The sequence below is a fragment of the Eulemur rufifrons genome, chromosome 16, assembly GCF_041146395.1.
Source record: "Eulemur rufifrons isolate Redbay chromosome 16, OSU_ERuf_1, whole genome shotgun sequence".
Lineage (NCBI taxonomy): Eukaryota > Metazoa > Chordata > Mammalia > Primates > Lemuridae > Eulemur > Eulemur rufifrons.
Window position 1 is genome coordinate 76,878,011 of NC_090998.1, and position 25,951 is coordinate 76,903,961.

Consider the following 25,951-nt stretch of genomic DNA (forward strand, 5'->3'; position numbering starts at 1 on the left):
TTGTTAATAATAACGATTCTTTGGGGATTGAGTCTCCACTTTCATTTTCATTACCACTGTAGAAAAATGGTAAATAAAGGCAGCGGGCAGGATGGCTGACATATTTTTCAAATGTGTCAGCTGAGAATGTCAAAATGAATAACCAGACTTTTTTGTTTGGGGTGTGTATATGTGTTTGCCATAAAATGCACACACTTTTCAACTGCATCTGCTTTACACTGAAGTGGTCATTATACCATAAGGCCCAGCTGTGGGAGCTCCAGACAGATTTGGTGTCAATTGTGAATAATACAAATGTCCCTGTATCTGTGACAGGACTCCAACAAGAAAAAATGAGTAGACTTAGATCTGATATGAACTTCCACTTTGAGCTTTAGTTGTAGGGAAGAAGATAACATAATACTTAGTAATGGTAATATATTAATGATTGCAAAACCAACTATTTGTGATATACTCTGGTAGGTACTATGGGATACACAAAGATGATTAACACATAGTTCTTGCCAAACTGGAGCTTACAACCTAGCAGAAATTGTTAACCTCATTGGTTAGATGAATGGAACATTTCACTGAATGAGAAATAGTAGTGTATGAAGTCATCCAATTCTACAATACTTTGAAGTGCTTGAGACTGAGCTCTACAAAAGTTGAAACTTCATTAATATTAACTGGCATCATAAAATAGCACATGAGATAAAATCTCTCAATTTGTTAAATCAATATCCTTGTAATTGATATTGTTTACAGGTCATTATTGTTAGGACTCAGAGTGGAAGGAAATAATTTGTAGCTACTGTTATTATGATAAAATATGAAGTTATCTAAAGATTTCTATCATTTTTGGGCTATTTCTTAAGCACGTTTATCATTATAATGTAAATAAGTTTTCCTTACTTGTGATCTCGCCATTCATCTCTTTAAGTTCCCTGTTGATTCCAACATCTATGGAACTCATTATTTTGTCAATCTGTGAGAAACAAAAATCATGTAAATGGATAATTATGCTCACTTTTAATATTACATTTTAAAGTAACTTTCAAATGCCCTGAGCATATATTCCATATCGTTGGTGTTATTACCACAGCAACACTACAATTAAGACACTGATAGTGAAAGATTTAAAGGGAAGCAAAAATATTTTGGATTGTGTTTTAAAATATAAATCATGCTCCTCTTTCTTAAACTTTTAAAATTAGCTTGCCTTTTCTTTGCATTTCTTGAAATGAACTTTGTATTTGGACAGGTTGGTAAGTTAGGAACTGTGAGTTCTTTAAACTCAGAAGGGTCTCAGAGTAAGTGTATGTGACAAAGTGTATGCCCTCTGGCCTCCCTCTGCTTCTGCCTGGCAGAGTGCATCCCAGCTGACTGGTGAAGGGGTGGGTTTCAGTTTGTGGGCACAACCACCGGAAACAAGTCCTAATTAAATGGTTTGACCAGCCACAAGCTGATTAGTGGTATCCATTCGTAAGAATACAGGCACAGAAACAATTCTAAGAGATAGGTTACATTTTAATTAATCTTACTTCCAAAAAAAGAATTTTGGATGTTATTCACAGAATAAATAAACATAAGAAATGATATACTTGAAAAAAACTACCCATCTACTAGTATGGAATTTATATGAAGACATGACTATCTAAGCTATAGCCATTTATAGTTTAATCCCTCTCCTCATCCTGGCAACCTGAATAAATAAGATGGCAGATTCCAGAAAGGACCATGAGCATTACTTAAATATCCCATTTTGTTCACCCTGAAACAGATACAGCCATATTAAGTGATTTTCCCAAACAGCTCAATTCAGAATGTCACTCTTAGAACCACATCCATTTCTAGTTCTCAGAATACTAGAGTGACCAATTGTGCTTCCAAACCTAGTCCAAATGGTAGAACCTTTGGAGAGACAAAATGTGATGTGTTGGAGTTACATACCAAGAGGGACTGTGGCCCATTCTTTGAAGAAATTCAACAAAAAGCAAGACACTTTATTATTTTATGATGCAGTCCTCCTTAGGGACAAAGGATGATGTTTCATAACCTTATAAGCATACTTACTTTCTGAATAATTCTATGAAATTAAAGACTGTCTTTAAGCAGAACTTACATTGGTGATACTTGACCCCAAAACATTTTTTTCCTTTAATGTTTCCCTGATAATTACACAAGGGAATATTAAGTGATGAGTGTTTATAGTATGGTGCTTGGAGAAGAGCCAGGACCACTCTGTTTACCATTAAGGTTAAGATTCTAAGGAGCTCTTCTGAAAATACAGGATACTTTAAAGAAGGGAGACAAGGTTACAAGTGTAGCAAGTACTAAAATGATACAGAGAAAAATACCAAGCTTTCTCTCAATTTGTCAGCTGCAGTGCTTGGTAGGACAAGATGTGAACATTCTCTTGTACCTCATAGCCAGTTATTACTTCTGCTTGATATCAATTTCTATGAAAACAATAGATTAATCCACATGTGTGGAACTGTGTTTGTTTTTATACTTGCTGTGAAATTACCATGTATTACCCATAGAACCTTTCCATTCCAGTTGGAACTGTATGCATTTGTTAATTTTTTTCTTTTTGCCTCTGACAGACTTAAAAAGCTAAAAATCCTTCCCCTAAACCTCCCTTGACTCCAAAGCGTTATATAAAGAACAGCAAGAAAAACAAAGCTTACTTCCTCCCATTCAGATGTGAAGGATGGTGTTCTTTCAGAATTCCCTTTAGAACTGTGTTCAGCAGTTGAAGATTCACTCCAGTTAACTCTTGATGTTTTCTCATTGGAAGGGTAGGCAATGAGACTGGAATCAGATTTAGAGACATTTTTTGATAAATGCATGTCAATCAGGGCTTTAGGCAATGACCTTATTCTCCCCAGAGTACAGGCTCTCTCCACAAATCCCCCTGTGTTCATAACCCACTGGTCCCCATTCCGGGATCCACTCCTGGTTGATCTTGTGCCAACAATAGTATGGTTTTCGAGTTGGTTGCTTTTTTTATGAAAAATTGTTCTACTGACCACTTTGGGTTTAATTTTCTTTACCACCGGTTCTGACTTATTTTCTATTGGAGACTGCTTGAGGGGCAAAGGACTGTTTGCCAAACTGACTTCGTTTTGTCCTTCTTCACATTGCTCTCTTCTCCCGTAGAGATGTAAGGGGTTTTCAGGGGATTCACAGGCTGGAGAGGATCCATGAAGCAGGCCTGCAAACTGCCCAGGGTCGTATTCTTTTGGGGGATCATTGTCCTCCTGTTGAGAGACGTCATCTGCAAAAGGGAGGAAAGGATGTCAAGATGCATGGTTATAAAGGACTTTGAAAGCCAGGATACAATAACAGTGCCCTTACTAACTTGTGCAATATCCAGACATTTGACCTATTGCTCCATAGCAATACCTTCACTTTATGAAATCCCCACGACCCTACAGTGCTATGTATTAAATATAAAATGAATGTGTATACATATGTGAATCAAACTGTCCTGATAAACCTGAGGGTTCATTTCAAAAGTATACACTGTGTATTATTAAATAACTGAGTGACTGTATATGTTTCCCCCTGAATGCAAAGTATGTGTTTTTTAGTAGATAAACAAAACTGGGTTTTCTGAAAGTGGGATGCTCACTTCCAAATCCTCACAATAAATGAACAAATCGTCATGCAGCCGGACATCAGGCAGCTAAGTCCAAATAAAATGTAAAGACATCCCCTTGCCCTCCTCCCAGCAAATAGCAAATAAATCCAAATAGAAAGTCTTGAAAAGAAGTGCAATTAGAAGTAATTTAAGTTTAATAATCCTGATATTATTACTTTAAATATAAAATTAAGGATAATTCTACACAGATCATATGATTTAGACAAAAAGCATTTGTTCAGGCTTAACACGGGCAAACAATGCAACCCATAATATCACTAAGAAGCAAGACTGTATTACACGAAACTGATGTTGAGCTATTAACACAAAACTATCTTGTTTCTTTTCTTAGATAGCATTAATTATTTTCTAATTTCTTCAGATCTTTGGAAATGTAATGCAGAAAAGAAACCAAAGAATGATCATTTTTGTTGCTTCAGAACTTTTTCCTAACATAAAACGTAAATTTTCTCTGAGATTAAAAATGTACCATGCTTTCATATGACTTATTTTTCAAAGATATACTGTGTATATATACCTGGCCAAAGAATTTAGCAAAGGAAGTAAATTTACTTTTTACTTTTTTCAGTGTCATTTTAATGCACATAGACAGCTTAATATTTGCCAAGATCAAAAGCTAAATTAGCTGACAAGCCCTTAACTCACTCTTGTGAAGTAGTCATAGCCAATGTAGTACATAATGACAACAAATCCAAAGTTGACTTGCTGATTCATAATTTGAAGAAGTTAGTTACTATCATAAACCCCAAACAACAGCGTTTTTATAAATTAACAAATAACATTTTAATGGGTATGTGCTATTTACTAGTCATTAAATTAGGAGTTGTATTTTATTATCTCATTTGATCTTCATAAAAATCCTGTGAAGTGATTATTAAAAATAATCATGATTTTTCTGATGGAAAGAGATATGGCCACAATATTGAATTATCATACTTTTAAGGAAATTGGTGACCATAAGTCTCATCAAACATCTTCGCAGAGGATGCTACAGACAAATCTATTCTTTATATTAAGAACTGGTGCCAGGTCTCTATACTGCTCTCTCCCTGGAAGCCAGTAAAAGCAGGTGCATTCCTAGCCTTATGTACCCCCAGACCTCACCCTGGCTCTTGCTTGGCTTTTTCCAAGAGATGAAATCTCCCTGCCCAGACCTATCATGCCAGCATCCTGAGACGGAAGAAAGAAAAATGCTGGGAAGAGAGATCTAAGAGACACCAATCCAAAAGAGTAACAGCGGCACCCATCAAGTACTATTACACTCACAACTCCATCCCTTTCTAAAGTAGTCACACTATGTCTTGACAACTCCATTTCCTCTCACATCAGAAACCATTCTTGGGGCAGAATACTGAGTGAATAGTGGGGCAAGGCAGCTTTGAACTCTCTCTAGAGCCTAGAGTTTATCATATATTATGTCCATTTTTTAAGAAATCAAAACTAACACTTAGACAAGGTAAGTTGCTGACATTTCCCCACCTTGTCAGTGATTAAGCTGAGGTTCAAATTAAGGTCTATCAGATTCCAACATCCATTGGCCTGGAAAATATGTTACTTTTAATATAAAAAACAACAACAACAACAACCCAGCATTGTGTTTACCCAGAGGACAAGAAAATAGGTTCTTTGTGGAAAAGGACATATTTCTCCGGTTCATGACTATTTCTGAAATTTGAGAAATGTGGACTAAGAGCATTGGAGTTTTTTGATTATCTGTTTTTGTTTTACTTTGTTTTCTCCTTGGAGGTAAGCTCATATTAAGAGAAAATAAGACCTGGCATTCTGTTCCAATTTATTTTCTCTGTTTTCTTCCTAGGCTACTTGGATCCTCCAAAGGACTATACAGCAAAAGCAGGTCAGTGTGCCATGACAGCGCTGGTGAGTGATGCAGTAGGAATTGAGAATTCTGCAATAAGCAAGTTTAGAATTTCATTTTGAAAGTTGCTAAAGAAGACTAAGGGGTTTGAGTTTGAAAGGAAAACTGAAAAGAGCCAGCCTATTGTGGGAAAAAGGTTTGTAAATCTCAGTCAAAAGGTTTCTGACCATGTTCGTTTTCCAGAATTAGGAGGATTTTAGGGGCATAATATTATTTAAAGTTTTCTGTGAATATTATTACTAGGTTACCATCCCCCCTTCTGTGTTTGACCAAAATGACTGTTATTACAACCCCCAAATGCTTTATATTGTCCAAGTCCTCTAGTCATAAGCAGTCACTTCTCTAAGTAAAAGAGAATTTAGTTATTAGCTTATAAAGCTTAGTTTTTTGAATAACAGTTTTTAGCATCGGGAGAGTTGGTATCCTTTTTGCCAAGAGTGGTAAAAAGGCAAATATTACTTGCTTATTTCAGTAGTGGCCAAATTCTAAAGAGGACTCAAATTAAGGAAAATGAAAAGCCCGTGTAGTGGACTAATTGCAGTTCTGGCTCCGATCTGCTCACGGCGCCCTGTAGACACAGCCCTCCCTGCAGCCAGCCCTCCCACACGGACTCCTAGCATGGCCATGTGCCTTGCGCTGCTCAATCAGACAGCAGCAAACATGCTATGAGCAGAGATTTGAAAAGCACTCGCGCATTAGACTTGTTCTCTTGTTGCTCTTGGAACCTTGCCACCATGTGAACAAGCGGAGCCGGCCTGCTGGGTGATAAAATAACACATGATCCAGCTGTTTTAAAATGTAGGTTTTATTATTTTTCAGGTATGGTGAAATCAATAGATCAGGAGATAACTCCCATTGAAAAGGTAGACTGCTATACTCATTGATCCAAGAAGAAGCGCATTTCACAGTACAGAGGGCCACGTGGGAGCACCAGGGTTAGGAGGCAGATGGAGTGACCGGAGATCGTGGGCAAGGGCCTTTATTGTGGTTTCCATGGTAAGGAACAAGCAAAGCAGGGATAAGCAGATTTAGCATTGACCAGTTTGAATAATTTCAGCAGACACTGGCGCATGAGACTGTACCTAGTTGTCTGGTACCTGGCCCTGGGGTCACTAGGGCAGATGAATGAACAGTGGCCTAGGGTGTGAGAGTTAGATAAAGGAGGTGGCTGGGGTATGGGCTCTGGATTGGGTGTTTTGCATAGGAAAAGATAGTTGTTTACTATCTCTAGGAATTAGCTAGCCCTGGGAGTCCCTTCTGGGTTAGCAAGGCCCCAAGATATCAAAGCATAAAAATAAAAACAAACAAATAAAACAGAAAATATAAAGACTCATTATCCCAGCCAACAGCCAGCCAACTTCCATACATGTGAGGCCATCCAGGAGCAACCAACCCCAGGCCAACTGACCAACTGACTGCAGATGCATCAGCAGGCATAGTCAAGATGAGCTGAGGCTGGCCCAGACTGGAAGAAAACACCCACTAGAATCATGAGCTAAATTAATGGTTGATGTAAGTCATTAAGTTTGGGGTGTTTTGATATATGACAATACACAAGTAATTCAACCTATATCCCGAGTTTTAAAGAATTAATATATTTTTCAAAATTAATTCTGGTAACATTTGTATAATATTTCCCCATCTGGAAAATGATGATAGTAATAGTATAAACCTAAAAGTGTTATGAAGATTAATGAAATAATAGAAGTGTATTAGTCCAGTCAGGCTGATATAACAAAGTACCATAAACTGGGTGGCTTATAAATAGCAGAAATTTGTTTCTCACAGTTCTAGAGGCTGAGAAGTGAAAAATCAAGGCACCAGCAGATTCAGTGTCGAGATAGACTCATTTTCTGATTCATAGATGGCTCCATCTTGCTCATGTTCTCACATGGTAGAAGTGATGAAGGAGATTTCTGGGGTCTCCCTTACATTGTCTCTGCCCTCACGATCTAATCACCTCTCAAAGGCCCCCTTCCTAATACTATCACCTTGCAGGAGAGGATTTCAACATATGAATTTTGCGGGGACACAAACATTTGGACCATAGCAGGAAGTAAAACAGAACAATTTCTATTACATAGAACATACCAAATGTTTCTATTATTATGACGATAATTTTTATTCTAGAAGATTTCATTTTTACAAAGAAATGTAGTAATACTGATTCTATCAGACAATCAATAAAAATTATTTTGACATAGTAATCATGTGGGATTTACTCCTTCGTTTCTGTTTATATATTTTAAAAAAGTATACTTTGGAAAGAATTTTTGTGTTTTTCTTACTATTTCTTTAGATAAAACTGAGGCTATATGTATATATAGATTAAACTGTTTTCATAACTTGTCTCATTTAATTTCACATTTCTCCTTTGATAAGTGAATATTTCATGCCAAGGTACAGAACTAAATATGTGTGAATTTCTATCTGATAGTTATTCAGAGCATCATTAGCATTTCAAAGAAATGTCAGAGCACATATCCTATAGTAAGCAGTTCAATCTCTTTTTATTCCTCTTTGCCTGATCTTCGTCACCTATATAAACACCTGAATCACAACAGAACCCTAAATTTCATGTTAGGATGAAAACACATTATGGAAAACAAGTGATGACTTCTATTATAAGATCATCATTTCTGTCCATTGGGTCATTGCATCCCCTTTAGGAAATCAAAAGTGATTCCATTTTCAGGGATTCTAGTGCTGGTGTTGATATTAGTAGAAATGTTAAGTTTATTTCACAAGTATGTATAAAATACTTCCTGTACACCAGCTGGCAAAGTTTCAGCAGTGCCAAAGGCAATGTCCTGCCTTCATGGTGCTTACATTCCAGCAGAAGCGATGATTCCATGCAAATTAAAAGATTGAACAATTTCTGCTAATGGTATGTTCTATGAAGAAAATAAAGCAAAGTAATGAGATAGAAATGAAAGGAAGATACTGTAAGGTGATTAGGGAATGTCCTTCTGAGGAGCTGACATTGAACACACACAGGAATGACTGTGAAAGAGTTAAGCATTCAAAGTTTTGGGGGAAGATTATTGCAAGGCAGAGGGAAGAGATACGAAAAGCCCCTGAGGCTATTGTGAATAATACAAAGGCCAGTATGACTTAAACAGTGTGGTGAGGGGTGGGCAGAATGGCTGGTGATCAAATCAGAGATGAAGGTAGGGGTAGGGTTGGCATGATCTGATTTATACTTTTAAAAGATCACCTGCTATTTCTGATAGTAAGCACATGACAATGGCATAGTGTTCTTTTTAAATTAATCACTCCAAATTTCCCTATAAAAACAATCCATGGGATAGTGAAAGAATAAAATGAGTGGATGATTGTGAAAGGAAAAAAAATTGCAGGTGATATCTTTAATAATGCTGGGTATCAAGAGATCCCCATGGCTCCAGAACATGGATGGGCACAGCCAAATGATGCCATAGCAGCAGAATCTGGAACTGGATTAGCCGCTGTGCAGCTATAGTAGTGAAGAGAAATGGACACTTGATGGAGTCTACAAGCTGTGGAACCCAGAAATTGACATCAGATACTAATTCCCAAAAGGAAAAGGCCCCGCTCTAAGCATGATGCTAGGCAATAGAATTTGAGAACAACTGGCAGAACTTGCAAAAAAAAAATCCTACAACAGGAAGTAGCTTAAACCCTTGGGAATCTCAGCAATATCCAATAAATACATACTTCTAGTAGGCTAGAGACTTACTCTAGAGAAAAGCTTGTGGGAGCAGAATACAAATGCAACAGGGGTAAAAGCACCTGAGATGTGAGAGAGAAAAACATTTCATAGAATGGGGAGGTGGGAGTAGCATGCAAGGCAGATGTCCAGTGGAGGGAGACCTTGAATGTAACAGAACAGCAAAGTGCAGTGTTCAGACGTGAGAACACTGCTAGGGCAGGCAAGGTACGTGAAACTGTGGAGAATGCTGAGGTAGTAGCATGAAGCCTTCCTGAACTGAGCAGAGAAGTAGCCATACTTCTTAACACTTCATAGTAACGATGAAGGAGAAAGCCCTTGAGCCATGAAGTAAGGAAAGTTACTGTGGCTCAGTTGAGGACATCCCTTCTTATCAAAAATGGGAAACAAAAAAGGATTAAGATAGAACCCCATGTAAAGATACTGTAAGAAAAAGAGATGAAAATTAATATTTAACAGTTAATGAAATCAAACTAAAAAAATGGCCCCAAAGAATTTGAAAAGTGTAACCTAAAATTTCAAAAGTAGTTAAAAGAAATAAAGAAAATGATCAAAGCTCTGAAAGAATGGCCTAAATCATAAGGACAGGAGTTCAGACATGATATGGCTGATCCTACTCTTTCCTCTTACCCTTTCACTCCATGAGCATTTCAGTCCTAATGTCACTAGACGGGGAAGAGAGAGATGGTATTCACACTTAAGTGGGGAGGTGGCTTTGCAGTGGCCCAGAGTGGAATATCAGAGCCTCAGCAGTGTAATAGTAGTGTCCATGTTTGGGACAACACAGCATGGCATGTTGGAGCCCAAGCAGGGTTCAGAGGGTGTCCTCATGGGAGAGTGGCCCAGCATGGAGGGTCAGAGGCCAGGTAGGGTGAAAAGGGAATCCATGCAGGGGGAGAGGCCTTGCAGGAGTCAGAAACTGAGCAAAGCAAGGAAGATATCCCTGCACAGGTCAATTTAGCAAGCAGTGTCAGAACACAGGATGAAGAGGCCATCCACATCTACAAGAGTAAGTATTCATGTATGGGGTGGTCTGGCATGGGATGTCAAAGCACCATCAGGGAAAGAAGGATATCCACATGTGGGAATGGCTTGCTGTAGGTGGCGGAGTCCCAAAAGGATAAGCAGGGTATTTACACAGAGGGATGAACTGGCATGGGGAATCAAATCTTTATCAGAGCGAGTTAGATGTCTGAGTGAGGAGAAGATGGAAGTGAATATGGGAGATTGAGTACTTACTGAGGGATTGATTAAATAGGTAACTACATCAACGATAATGGGAGCCAGGTTTCTCCCTGTTTAATGAGGGTTTTATAGATATGAAGAAGGAGAAAACTGATGTGTGATGTTAGATTGGAATGGGAGATATCAGATATTAGACAGAGAGAGAGAGAAAGAAAGAGAGAGAAAGGAGATAAATGTGTATTTTCATATATATGTACTTACATACGTATATTACCTAACTCTCTCCACTGAGAGGGCCTGGGAAATTGACATCTCAATAGGAATAAATAAAGCTCAGATTTGGCTTCTAAATAAAATTTTCACTAAAAGAAACATGTATCCATTGAAAAATGACTGACATCAGGGAAAGTGCAAGATGAGCCTAGAACTCCTTGTGCCAGAAAGCAAGGAAGTACTAAGAATGATGGGGCATGTCAACACAAGAGAGATGCCAGCTTGAATGGGTTCCTGCTGGTAAAATTGAGGACAATTTTAGGAACAAAATAAATAATGACAGTAATGGATTATAACCCATTGAATAAAACACGAGCCCATAAAAATAAATAAATGATTTAAAAGTTTGATTAGGAATGGAAAATTTAAATAATTTCAAATTGTCTCCCCACAAAATACTTATTAATTGCAAAGAGAAAAATAATAACTCTACAGTGAAGAAATCTGGGAGGCAATACCTTCATCAAATAATCAAGATGAACACTGTCAATAACAGAACAAATCAAAATCATAACCTATCAGATAGGATGCAATGAGAAAAATGCAGAATCACTTCTGGATTTTCTTGCCAAAGATATATAAACTCAATCTAATCATGAAGAAATGTCAGAGAATCCCAATTTGTGGGACATTCTACAAAGTAACTGGTTAAGTCTTCAAGATATGTCAAGGTCTTCAAAAGTTTCAAGGTCATGAAAGTCAGGGAAAGTAAAAGGAACTCTTCCAAAATGAAGGAGACTAAAGAGACATTACCACTAAATGCAATATGTAACCCTGAACTAGACCCTTTCATCATAAAAAGACATTATTATATACATGAAGAACAAGCTTATTCTAATTATGGACTCAAAGAAAATTCTTTTTAAATAAGATTCTTCTAAAAAGTATATTTATAAAGAATACAAAATAAATCCATGGAATCATAGTGTATGATTCCATTTATAAAAAATTCTCAAAATGAAAAAACTATAGAGATGGAAAACAGATAAGTGCTTCTGGGGGATAAGGATGGAAGAAAGGATGGAGGATAGGAGGATCGCACAAGCAAGATTTCATGGTGATGGAATAGTTCGGTATTAATATTTTGATTGTGGTGGTGGTACATAAGTCTACACCTGGGATAAAATGACATATGATTATACACACACATTGTTTCAATGTCAATTCTCTGATTTTGAAATTGTACTATAATTACATCACATGTAACAATTGTGGGAAATGGAGTTAAGAGTACATATAATCTCTCTGTGCTATCTTTGCAACTTCCTGTAAATATGTAATTACTTTAAAATAAATATTCAGCAAAGAGTTTTTTTTCAAAAATTTCATAATATTAAGAAACTACAATGTTTTTTACATGGATATCTTTTATAATACTTAAGTCAGGGCTTTTAGTGTGCCCATTATCTGAATAGTGTTCTTGTATTCAATAGGTATATTTTTATCTCCCCTTCTTTTCTTGATTTCCGATGACCCTTACATCTCTTGTGTCCATTGATTAGCTCCCAGTTATTAGAGAGTACATGTGGTGCTTGTTTTTCTATTCCTGAGAGACTTCACTTAGGATAATGTTTGCTGAAAAAGACATTATTTCATTCCTTTTTATGGCTGAGTAGTACACCATGGGGTGCGTGTGTGTGTATGTGTGTGTATATCACATTTTCTTTATCCACTCATGAATTGATGGGCACTTAGGTTGATTCCACATCGTTGCAATAAACATTTGGGTACAGGTGTCTTTTTGATATAATAACTTCTTTTCCCTTGGGTAGGTAACCAGTAGTGGGATTGCCAGATTGAATGGTAGGTCTACTTCTAGTTCTTTGAGGAATCTTCATACTGCTTTCCACACAGGTTTTACTAATTTACAGTCCCACCAACAGTGTATAAGCATTCTTTTTTCACCACTACTGTGCCAACATCTATTGTTTTTGGATTTTTTAATAATGGTCATCCTGATAGGGATAAGGCGATATCTCACAGTGGTTTTAATTTGCATTTTCTTTATGATTAGTGATGTTGAGCATTTTTTCATGTCTGTTGACAATTTGTATATCTTCTTTTGAAAAGACTCTATTCATATCTTTTGCCCACTTTTTAATGGGGTTATTTGGTTTTTTTCTTGCTGATTTGAGTTATTTATAAATAATTATCAATATTATTATCAATTTTATTGATATAATATCAATATTATCAATATTAACCCTTTGTTGGATGTATAGTTTTTTAATTTGTGTACACAGAGGTTTTCATAGTAGTCACGAATGATATTTTGTATTTCTGTATTATCAATTGTAATGTCTCCTTTTTCATTTCTGATTGAGTGTATTTGAGTCCTTTGTCTTTTATTTCTGGTTAATATAGCTAGTGGTTTATCAATTTTGTTTATCTTTACAAGGAATTAACTTTTTGATCCTTTATATATATTTTTATATATATAAATAGTATATATATAGGCTTACATTTTGTTTAGTTCTGCTCTGAGATTTGTTATTTCTTTTCTTTTGCGGGGTTTGGGTTTGGTTTGCTCTTCCTTTACCAGTTCTTTGAGATGTGACATTAGGTTGTTAATTTTTGATCTTTCTGTCTTTTGATGTAGGCATTTAAGGCTATGAACTTTCCTCTTAGGACTACTTTTGTTATATCCCAAAGATTTCGATAGCTTGTGTCCCCTTTGTTATTAAGTTCAAGGAATCTTTTGATTTCCATCTTAATTTCATCATTGACCCAAGGATCATTCAGTAGCATGTTGTTTAATTTCTGTGACTTTGTGTAGATTTGAGTGTTTCTCCTGGAATTGATTTCTAGTTTAATTCCACTGTGGTCTGAGAAGGTACATGGTATGATTCAATTTTTTTTTTAATTTTCTGAGACATGTTGTATGGCCTAAGATATGATCAGTCTTGGAGAATGTCCCCTGTTTTGATGAGAAGCATGTATATTCAATAGTTTTGGGGTAGAATGTTTTGTAAATGTCTATTAGGTCCATTTTTTCTAGAGTCCCAGTTAAGTCCAGTGTTTCTTTATTGATTTTCTGCCTCAGTGATCTTTCCAGCTCTGTCAGGGTATTGAAGTCCCAGCATCTATGATGCTACTGTTTATTTCTTTACTTAGATCTAATAGAATTTGCCATATGAATTTGGGAGCTCCTGTGTTAGATGCATGTATATTTAGGATTCTTATGTCTTCCTGCTGAATTGCTACCTTTACCATTACATAATGATCATCTTTGTCTTTTTACATTGTTGATTTAAAGTCTATTTTATCTGACATGAGAATGGCTGCACCTGCTCATATTTGATTTCTGTTTGTGTGGAATATTTTTTCCCATCCCTTTACCTTGAGTCTGTGTGTATTCTTGTTTAGATGTGTTCTGGAGACAGTATATACTTGGGGTATGTTTTTCCTTCCATTCAGCCACTCTATGTCTTTTAAGTGGGGCATTAAGACCATTCATGTGCAGTGTTAGTGTTGATATGTGGGATACTGTTCTGTTCATCATGTTGCATGACATCTTGTTGCTTTGTTTTCCCTCTTGTGCTATTGTTTTATAAAAGCTGTTAGCTTTAACTTTCAGGTGTTTTTTATACTGGTGGGTGTCTATTGAGCTGTTCCAATATGGTTCTGAGTATTGCCTGTAAGGCAGGTCTAGTCATCACAAATTCCCTTAGTATTTGCTCATATGGAAAAGTCTTTTTTTCCCCCCATCATTCACAAACCTTAGATTTGCAGGATGCACAATTCTTGACTGTCAGTTCTTCTGTTTAAGAAAACTAAAAGTCCCTTCTGGCTTGTAAGGTCTCCAGTGAAAAGTCTTTTAGCCTGATGGATTTTCCTTTTTAGGTTAGTTGTTGCTTTCATCTTGCTGCTTGTAGAATTTTCTTCTTCATTTTGACTTTGTCCAAATTGGTGATTTTGACATAGAGGTGACAGTGGCAGCTGGGTGATGTCTTGGAGATGTACTATTTGCTATGAATCTTCCTGGTGTTTGAAGACCATCGTGTATGTGAATATATGAATCTCTGGCAATACCAGAGAAGTTGTTCTCAATTATTCCCTCAAATAGGTTTTCCATGCTTTTTGCTTTTTATTCGTCTCCCTCGAGGATACCTGTAATTCATATATTGGCTCACTTTACATAGTCCTATATTTCTCTGAATGATTGTTCATTCTTCTTTGTCTTTTTTTGTGTCTTTGGCCAACTAGATTAGTTCCAGAGTCTTGAGATTCTTTCCTCTGCTTGTTTAGCCTGTTGTTGAAGTTTTCTGCTGTATTTTGAAATTCCCTAAATGACTTTTTCATTTCTTTAAGTTCAACTATATCTTTCTTATGTTGTCTAGCTCTTTAGCAACCTTTCATTTTTTTCACGGATGTCCTCGAATTTTTTTTAACTTTGTTTGGCTTGTTTTCAACTTCCTCTTTAATTCCATTCGTCTTATTTGCCATCCATATTCTGAATTCCATTACTGACATATTGATGATTTTCTTTTTGTTGGGGTCCATTGCTGTAGATCCACTGTGATCCCTTGGGGATGTCAAACTGGTTTGTTTTTCATGTTGCCAGAGTTCTTTTGCTGGTTTCTTCTCATCTGAATCCTCTTCTCTCAGCTCAGGGGTGATAGGTTTGCAGCTTACCTGTTCCCTTTTGCTGGTAACTCTCCTACTTAGCGAGAAGAAGAAGAGGTCCTGAGATGGCCCTTTTGTGTCCTATCCTGGAAGACTGACTGGCAGGGGAGAGGCAGGTGCACTGAGAGCTTGCAAACCAGTTATTCCGTTTTGTCCTATTTTCCTGTGAATGTCATAGTTCAAGCTGGTGCTGGATGATCTTCGTGTGGAGCAGTGGGTTGTTCCCCAGGAGGCTGTTGGGAGCTTGGGTTAGGGGCTGGGTGAGACCGTCTCCATGGAGGCTAACATTGCAGGGAATTGCTCTGCCTGAGTCTCCCCATGGAGGTGACAGTGGGAGCCGGATGAGGCTATCTAGGCAGTGTTAGTGGGTGTCTAGGCCAGGGACAGTTACTCTAACTGGGTCTAGGTGCAATGGTGGTTCAAAGCTGGCAGATCCCTGTCAGAGCACTGGACCATGGGGGAAGTTCCCACTAAGTGGCCAGTTGGAGCCTTGGAGGCAGGCTGGGGCCCTACAGTAGCAGTGGACCCTCAGGGGTGGAGCCCTGGGGCCCAGTAGCAGCCATGGAGCCCTGGTGGTCCCTCAGGAGTACTAGAGCCTCAGGGCTGGAGCTATGGGCCCAGTGGCAGTGGTGGAGTCCGGGGAGCAGAGCCTTGGGGCCTGGTGGTAGCACTAGAGCCTCAGGGACAGAGCCACACCTGGAGGCAGTGGGAGTTTGGGAGCAGGGGCCATGGCCTGGAAGCAGGTTAGGAGGTGCATGGGTGGAACTGCAGGATTGGAAAGCAGTGTGGGAAAAGTGGAGGTAGAGCCACATGGTGCCAGGTGACAGTGTGGGGATCACTAGGGTGGGGCTGCAGGGCCAATACTATCTGGCAGCTGGGTCACTCCCCCTGCCCAGGTCCCATCTGAGTTGCTGTGAGCCTTCTCAGGTGGCATCTGTGGCACCTATTCTGCTCAAATCCCCTGTTGGGGTGGAGGGGTGCTTAGCATGGTATGAGAGAGTGTCCACTCTGCCCACTCCCTCCCTGGCCCAGCAGGGATGATGTGGAGGTGGCTGCAGCAAAGCTGAGCCCCATGTAGACCTGGTTCCCTGGACCTGAGAGGTCAGAATGGCATTAGTTGCAGTAACCCAGGAACAGAAGCCACCAGGTCCCTGCTACTCCTGCTCTTGGTACAGTGTTTTTACACAGACTCCAAGTCTCCAACCCTGGGAATCCAGCACTGCCTCTGCACCCTCAAAGCTCTGCCCCTGAGGTTCCAGCACTGCCTCAGAGTCCACAGCTCCCCCCTGAGGCTCCAGTGCTTCCCCCAGGCTCCGAGGCTCCCCGATCAGTCTGGAGGTCTGTGGTGGCAGTGGGGCCCCTCACGGCTCAGGCTGCAGTGCCTGCAGGGGCAGCGTGGAGCCCTAGGGCTCTCTCCTCCTGTCCTTCCCACATGGAGATGCCTCCCGTAGGCACCTTCCAATCTTGCAGAATGGATCGCTGTGTCACCTTCTCCTTCACTCTGAATGTCCTCCATCACTTCTGTGGTGATTTACAGTGCTCTTTCCAAGAAGGCTCATCCATAGGTGGGCATCCACCTGCCACTTTTGATCCTCCCCTTGACAGCAGTGCATGTGGGCTGCTTCTAGTCCACCACCTTGCCCCCAAAACTGGTTTGGTAATTTTTAGAGTTTCAACTACTCTATGATATTTGGCGAAAACAGATAGTCACCCAAAATAATTATAGAGTGTGTCTTGTATATAAATCCTATATCAACTTGATTTGACTAAAGATAATAAGGAGATAAACTTTGAAAATATATACTGTCAATATTTCTCAACAAGCTTTTAAAAGCGTGCTGGGTCTTGTTAGAAATATTAGGAAGAAATTTTATCCCCTTTTTTCATTTATAGTATAAACTTATATGAACCTCATTATAGCTTATTTATCTGCTTTTTCCCAGCCATGGAGCTTATGTGTACGGGCGAGTATGTCTTTCCAGCTCACCTACATGCTGAGATAGAGCATGAGTAAACAACAATGAACCACAGGGGCAACTACAGAATTGACATTCCCCTAATTCCTCAAGGTCAAAAATCAACTGAAGTTTCCAAAAGCATGTGAAACTAATTTAAACAATCTCTAATTCCTTGGAAGGAAATAAGATTCCATACCAGGTAAAGGAAACCAACATTTATTGTGTGTCTTCTATGTTCAAGTTCACCCTGTCTCATTTAATCCTCGCATAAGCCTCTGAGGTAGGTATTACTGTGACATTTGCACTGATGAGGAATCACACAGCTAACTAATAGAAGAGCCAATATGAGATATAAACCTGGCTAGTCCACAGCTTGCTTTTTTCTAATACATTACAGGGCTTTGTGTTTATGGCTCACTGCAGAATTTCCTATGACATCAGCACAGTGTGCCATCCACTGGAGTGTCCTATCTGAGTATCATTGGAGTTTGAAAACTATCCACCGGGCCTCTTTCCAGGTATCAGCAGTGACCTTTGGGTATTTATTCTGATTGCACAATTAGCCCAAAGATAGTCGCTATGCTTAGATCCTGAATGGCATTAGATAGAGCATGTAATAACATTCCCTCCACTAAACAATTTAAAATCAGCAGCTGCCTTTCAGAAAATGCATCCAGGTAAGCCCTGTTTCCTGGCCTATTAGCCCTACACTCTGCCAAACTCAGCATTTAATGCAGGAGCCAGAGAACGTTGGAGTCCTGGCAGCTCCTGGACCAGAACAGATTATGCTGTTTGGCTCTGATTTCAAACATTTATAATCTTTTCTCTTGCTCCCTTTGCTCGATATAGGAGAGAGGCTATCAGCCAATTTCCCCACCGTTTATAGCAAATCCCAAGGCTCCCTCATTTCCAGCTGCTAAGCTGCCTGGGCAGACTGTATTACTAAATTATTGTATCTTTTTGGTAGAGTGCCTGATCTGTCTTGGCATGAGCTTTGCATTGAAAGAAGCTCCTGTTGCAAGCAAAGGAAGCTAGCTACATTCACCCTTCCCACACGCCTTTCCTCTGTTACCCTCAACCACTAACTTCTTTGTTTTCCATGTATAAGCCAAGTTCATAGGGGAAGTTTCTCATCTATCTTTGACCCCCTAGGGAGTTAGTGGTTTCAAAGGGAGTTCTGTGCTAGGAGTAATTCCCATAGCCTAGAGCCAGATGAATAAATGGCCTCTAGTGAATAACTACATTTGGAACCAAGAGGTTTTGTTTCTCTCTTACCAAAATGTATTTCTTTGTAATACTGCAGTCACTGTAACCACGTATTTTTCCCAACAGAAGAGACTGTATTGGGGGAAGAGAGGAAAAAGCCCCTTTCATTAAAGTCTGTTGTTTTCAAGAGTGTCAGTCCCTTGGTTTAATTTATTTTAAAAACTTTCTATTTTTATGCTATCCTAAAGGGTGATGAATGTGAAAAAGAGAACTGTTCTGAAGAACTGACACAAACAAAAAAATAGATCTATAATCTTTAAGTAAAAGGGAAAGTGATTTTGCTATATAAAAAGGATAGAAATTATTTTTAATTACTCTAAAATGAATAATCACTTTGATTCAATTTTCAAAAAATACACCTTGAATTTGAACTCAAACTCATTCAAATATCCTCAATAAAAGCTCTGAGAATGTAATGCATTCAAATGTATCCTGTGAGTTTTCTATTCCTGTAAGCAATGAGCAGCCTAGATTTTTCTCACATATATCCCAAGAGACATTGTATTTCAAAAGATCAGGAGAGTCATCAAAAGTATAATCCGTATTAATAAGATATACCACAGAAAATAAACAGAAATGTTATAGATAAATTATATCTAGTGAGTTATGTTTTAAACCAACATTGCTGTTGCTATGGTAAGAAATATCTAATGTAAAACAAAAATCCTCTATAAGGGTTTGGTGCTATAGCCATGGCAACAATGAGTGACGCTCAACTCTGCTAATGTTTCTGTCTGGTCCAGAGAGAAAAACTAGATGTGCTTTAAATGTATGTAAAATGGCTTAGAAAATTGATCATTTATACTATCTTTCACATGACTTCTCAACCAATTAAAGAAGACATTGCAAAAATAACAGGCAGGGGGCCTAAGCAAAAGGGTCTGTATATTTGCTTGGGTTTTTCATGAACCTGGAAGCTGGAGAGACCTATTGTAGCTGAGGTGTTGGTAAATGGCATATTCATTTAGCAAAATATCTCACAGCAATTTTCAGGTTTGGGGCATCATTTAATTTTCTATGGATAGGAAAAAATGAAATGCAATCAAATTGCAGTTTCCACCGCTCTAACACAGGAAGAGAAGTATTAAGTTAAAGTAAGGAAATATGGAAAGCGGTGTTCTAGCTCTGCAAAAGAGGAATCTCTTGAATCCTAGTCTTCTAAGTCCACTCCAGATAGGCTTTTGTTTCATATCCTCCACTGAAGCATCCCTTATCAATATCAGCAAAGTCTCCACATTGCTAAAATGGACATTCCTAACCCTCACTGTACTTGACCTACAAACTATATGATTGTTACAGATTATCCCCTCTCCTGAATGACACACTATCATTTAGCTCCCAAGATAACACACTCTTCTGATTTTCATCCTCCCCACAAGCTGTTTCTTCTCATTTTCCTTTGATCAATCCTCTTCATCCTCTCAAATGTCTAAGCATCGAAGTACCCTAGGGCTTGGTATGCTCGGTCCTCTTCCCTTTCCTGCTTACATTTATTCCCTTGCTGGTCTCATGCAGTCTAAGGGCTGAAAATATCACCTAAACAATGGTAACTCCCCAGTTTCTATTTTCAACCTGGCTTCTCCCCTGAACTCCAGACCTGTGTATCCAGCCATCTTAGGGGCCATCCTCATGCCTCCTTTTCTCACACACCTCAGACTCATCACTCAGCAAATCTTGGTGGCCCCATCATTTTTCCCTGGATTGTTGCAACAGCCTCCTACCTGGCCTCCCAGCTTCCACTCTTGTACCTCTCAGGCATATCTCAACAAAGTAGTCAGAGTTATCCTAGTAAAACCAGTCAAATCATGTTATTTCCCTGCTCAAAACTCTTCAGTGGTACCTCAATTCACTCTGAATAAAAGCCAAAACCCTTCCAATAGCCTAGAGCCACATGTGTTCTCAGGCCTGTGGACACTCTGCCTTGATTCTCTAACATAAATTCCTAGAACTCTCCTTTTCGCTTACTGACATCTTGCCACATTGTCTCTTGCTATTCTTCTAATGCATTAGGCATTTTTCTGCATCACAACCTTGGTACTTGTAGTAACTTGTGCCTGGGACTCTCTTCCCTTAGGAAGCCACAAGGCCCCCTCCAAAACCATCTTCAAGCATCTCTTCCTACTGAGGGTTTACTTCATAATTTTCTCAATGGGGCCTGATGGATCACCCTATTTAAAATGGCAACCATTAATTCTTATCCCCTTCCATGCTTTATATTTTCTTCATGCCACCTATCAATATAAAAATATAAGTTATTTATTTATGCTGCTGTCTTCCAATTACATATTTTACTTATTTATGCTGACCTAGGAGGAGAGACATTTTTATCCCCTTTTTTCCCCATTGCTATATCCAAAGATTATAACAAAGCCTGGAACATAGTAGATAATCAATAAACATTCTTTGACTGACTGAATGAAATAGACACATAGATGTTTGCATATGAAGAAAAAGTCTACAGTGATATATACCTAAATGTTAACAGTGGTTAATTATAAGCCACATAAAAATAAAACAATATTTTTTTCTGCTTTTAACATGATATATGTTCATTATAGTTATTAGTAAAAATATAGAAAAGAGAGAAGAAAAAGGTGCATATAACTCTAACATCTAGCAATAATTACTATTAACATTTTCATATGTATTATCTTTTGTCTTTTGTTTTCTGTGCACATATATTTTCCCCCAACAAAAATAACTGTGTCTTTCTAATTTTTTTAAAAATTTAAATATCACCTAAAAATAAGACATGTTTATTCTAATGTCTCTATAATATCAATACCCGAAATATTCAAATAACTTGACACATTCATTTTTGTTTCTTGTATCTTTCTTTTCATAGAGGATTTGGTGTTTTATAATGATTTGGAGAATGTGTGTGTGTGTGTGCGTGTGTGTGTATGAGTTCTTTTAGTCATTATTTTTATGTTATAAAAATCATCTCCAGACCTATTTCCTCTTTTTTCAAGGGTATCTTTTGATTTCTGCTTTTATAAGATAATAACTAATAGTACAGAGTGCTTATAGGTGCTAAGTACTTTATACGCATTATCTGATTCATTCCCTTACAACTCTGGGGTATCATGGTATTCCCATTTCATAGGTGAGGAGCCTAATGCTTAGATGTTAAGTAATCACCCAGAGTTAAACAACCACTAAGTGGTAGAGCAGTGTATTAACAAGGTACTCATGCTCCTGACCGCTAAGCCATTTGCATTCCTAAAATGAGGAAATTAGCATACTTGATAGCTTTAGTCCCCTAACTCCCCACTCATGCCCATCCCATTTTCCAATTTATATTAAAATTATCTAGGGTTGTAAATAAAGTGCTTATACTATGTCACTGTATATTTTATATCTTTTCTTTTCAATTGTTTTAGATTTATATTGTGTTACAATCATATTGAGAACAATTATTTGGAAACACATTTTATGTCTTACAACTTTCACTTTATATTCCAGAATCTTTTATACTAATATTTTCCTTGCCCAGTCTTGATAATTTTATTATTATTCATCTCTTCATCAATTGAAGTATATCTTTGAGCACTTGTTTCAAAAAGATAGGTTGTTTTCTAAAATACGTATCTGAAGAAGACTTACTGTGATCTTGCATACCTTGGCTGGGCATATAATTTTTGAATCTTGAGTCCTAATCCATTTGCCTAAAAATTCTACAGAAATTTCCCCATTGTATGTTTTGTTATGTTAATGTCTGTCTAGATTCTTAGGGGACTTTTTTCTTACCCTTGAAATTATAAAAATTTAAAATTTCCCAGTAAAAGTCTGTTTTTTCCAGAAATGTTTCTATATTCAGTAAATCTGTGATTTATTATTCAAGAAATTCTTTAGCTCATAAAAGAAAAATAAAAGTTTTCTTCTATTTTCTTTTATTGTTGCTTTTACTTTACTGTTATGCTCTTACTTCTAAAATCCTTATCGTGTACATATTGGATCTCTCGGATCTTTGCTCTAAGTTTTATCTTTTCTCTTACAATTTTTCTTTCTCTACACATTTCTTCTGTCTATTGAATGTCTTGAGTTAATCTTCTACTCCATGGACTTGGGTTTCTCACCATCCAATGTATTTTTTGCCTCCATTATGGTTTTGAATTTGACATGAATATTTTTCAACGACATGAAGCCTTTATGATCTTACAGTTTTAGTTCTTCATAATGCTTATTCTGGTTTCACATGGCATTAGTCTACTGAATACTGTTGAGATCCATTTGACATTAATACTTTGGAAAACTCCTTTTTCTAAAGAATAATTTTATGTTTATGTCATAGAATGGCATTGTTTTGATTCCCCAGAATAAGACTTCTTTTCTGGGTATCTTTTAATATATTCAGTTCTTTTTACATTTGCTTACTCTTGCAGAGGGAGGTCTTGTCTTGTCTATTTTGGGGAACTGAGATGAGTTTGATCAGAGATTTAGGGACTCTTTCTTTTCATCTTTAGGATCCAAAAGAAGAAAGAAGGAAAAAGCTTAGGTTAACTGCCAGTTCTGCCATATTGCACAAATCCTAGGACCTCTATCCATGCACATAGTACAAATGTGCCTCCCGCAGTGGTATATGGTGGTGGCCCTGCTCACTGCATTTTTACTTGGTTAGCCTAGAGCAGGGCTCTCCAGTAGAATATCCTATGATGAGACAGATGCTCTATATCTGTGCTGTCCAAAATGGTAGCCTTAGCCACAAGTGACTATTGTGCATTTGACATGTAGCTGGTGCAAATCAAGAATTGAATTTTTAGTTTTATGTGATTTTATTAATTTAAATTTTATTTTAAATAGTCCCATGTAGTAGTGGCTCATGTAAATGACAGTACAGGTCTAGAGCAGTGGTTCTCATGGTGTGTTCCCCAGACCAACAACATTAGCATCTCCTGGAAACTTATTAGACATGCAGATTCTTAGACCCTGCTCTAGAATATTTGGTGGTCGGCCCCAGCAATCGATGTTTTAACAAACCCTCCGCATGATTCTGATGCACACTAAGAATTGAGAACCACTGGTCTACTGGTCAGGAGTTGGGAGAGGATCAGAACTAACAGATAGTCACAAGAGGGAATTTTCTCTCTGTTCCAGTGCTTCTTTTCTGTATTTGAGGGGAGCAGCCTCGAGTTAACTGGGGCAGTGTCCTCATTCTTTACTTGTCACGGTTGTCCTCATTAAGAACCCACTGTGACAATGTCTCCCCTAAGTGTAAGTCAGGAGTAAGCCTGTTGCACAATCCTTATTGCTGATCTCCCTCAGCTGGTGTGCTTTCCACTAGGACTGTCAGGGTCCAATGATACCTCCTCACCGCCCCATGTATTTCTTTACTTCCTGCCCTTAACCTTCTAAGTCTTCTCTGATTACTACCTTGGCGAGTTCTTTGTATATGACGAATCATATATCTTGTATGTCTTCAACTGAGTTCACTTTGCCTTCTATCTTGCAGGAACTCTTGAAATAACTGCCAGGTACATGTCACCCATCATTAATTTCCCATGCTAATATAGGTTTTTTCTTCTTATTAGTATACCTGTTGGTCATTTCTGAGGGGATACAGAAGGAATCAGAGAAATGCATTCAAGTTCCTGCTTTTCCAAGAAATCCCTGATCTCTCTCTTAATGTTTCACTTTTTCCTATGATTCCAGTGTTTTTCACATGTATCACATCATCTGATCCCCAAAACATTTCAATGATGTAGGTTTTATTATTCCCATATTTTATAGATTAAGGAAATTGAAGCTTATATGGTTTACATGACCTATACAAGAGTATTGGGTAGAATATCTGCTTTATAAGGGCCCCTAATAGACAGACAATGAGGGCTAACATTTATTGGATCTTTATTATGGACCAAGCATTGTCTTGTGTGCTTTGTATCTACTATCTTATGTAAGTCTTATAAAAATTTCCATTTTACAGGTGATGAACAAAATCAGAGAGGTTAAATAACTTGTCCAACTTATACAACTAGTTAGTAAAGCTGCCCATTTCTAGGGCCTGCTCTGACTCTAGAGGCTGTGCTCTTACTGGCTGTGCTATGTTGGTTTCCTAGCCTGGAGAGTAAATCAAATGGCCTGCGGAAAGTAAAGTGTATTACAATTCAGAGGAATTCCTTATATCTCATAATTGATCACACAGTGGGTTGTTAGTTTTCATACTATTACCAAGTTCAGAATCACCGGGTTAACAGTTAATAGAAAGAAACCCATTACTCTGTTGTAATTTTAATCTTTTGTTTATTTTCCCTTATTCTGAATGGAATCCCCAAAACCATATGAGTCCTAACTTCCACCTTTATTCATTCTAAATATTTATTGTAAATCTGTTGTATGCCAGACATGATGCTATGTGCTATGTTCCTGATGTTTGCTAGGTTGTAGAGCAATAGCCCCTGCCAAATGGTTTTGTAAATTACCTGGTTGCTGTTAAATTCTACCCCAAATCTGCCTTTGTTACGACAACCACTTTTGGATACACTCAAAAACATCACTAGCACTTTAAGTAAAATATCATCAGAGTATTTGGAACCCAGGTAGCTTAATTGCAACCACGATGGATTCTGTGGTTCTGCAAATTTGAAACAGAGAACTCCATCTAAAATCAGTGACATTCAGACATGTGCATCACAATGGAGGACAAGTGTCAACTCTTACCATCCAGACCAGTTTGACACAAATAATTCAGAGATGAAAGAGTTGCTTTCAATTGCTCAAGCAATGAATTTTCCACACAATGCACCTTTCCAAAGTCATGATCAAAGGGATACTGACTGAAGCCTAACTGACACACAGAAATAATTGTATTCCTAATATTTATTTTCTCTATAGATTTTCTTGTTAGAGATTAAGTCAATACTTCAAGTTCCTCTTATAAAATAGTATTAAAATACCTTACGTTTTGGAGTCTGTTATTGTTTAAAAAGGATATTGATTTACATTGTCTAATTAAACGTAATACTCAGGACAACCTGTGAGGTAGGTACTATTTCCCCCATTTTATCCATAAGAAAATAAAGATTCCTTTGGCTATACATTCATTCATTCAATCTTTCAACAAATACATGTATCACAGGAGGCACTGGAGTGACAAAGATTAATAATCAAACAAGGTTCACCCTTGAGCATAGTTTATAGTTAAGAAACATGCAACCAGATACATTGTAACATGTACTGTTAAAATACTTTTCAGGGCTTCAGAGGAAGACAAAATAAACTCTTTCTGGGGAAAAAAATGAGACTTAGAATATAGGTAGGACTTAGATATGCAGAAATGAGTGACAGGCATTGAAAACGGAGGAAACATGCATAAGCAAAGATACGGAGAAAGCCCAGATCGCATGGGAAAACTGAGTGGTTATTGGTTGATTGCTGGAAAAGGACATGAAGGAGGAATAGTGGAAAAT

The 25,951-nt window shown here is 37.9% G+C and overlaps 1 protein-coding gene across 7 annotated transcripts in view; it reads right to left on the reverse strand.

The window, feature by feature from the left end:
- Positions 1–25,951, reverse strand: part of ANKS1B (ankyrin repeat and sterile alpha motif domain containing 1B) — a 967,677-nt gene that overhangs the window by 427,816 nt on the left and 513,910 nt on the right. For 5 of the 7 annotated variants that reach the window (XM_069490549.1, XM_069490547.1, XM_069490546.1 and 2 more), the window contains exons 13-14: positions 2,673–3,262; positions 895–967 (exon numbers count right to left, since the gene is read on the reverse strand). In XM_069490549.1, coding sequence (XP_069346650.1) covers positions 895–967; positions 2,673–3,262 — 663 coding nt within the window. The remainder of the gene's footprint in view (positions 1–894; positions 968–2,672; positions 3,263–25,951) is intronic. The other 2 variants (XM_069490550.1, XM_069490548.1) reach the window with 1 other exon arrangement.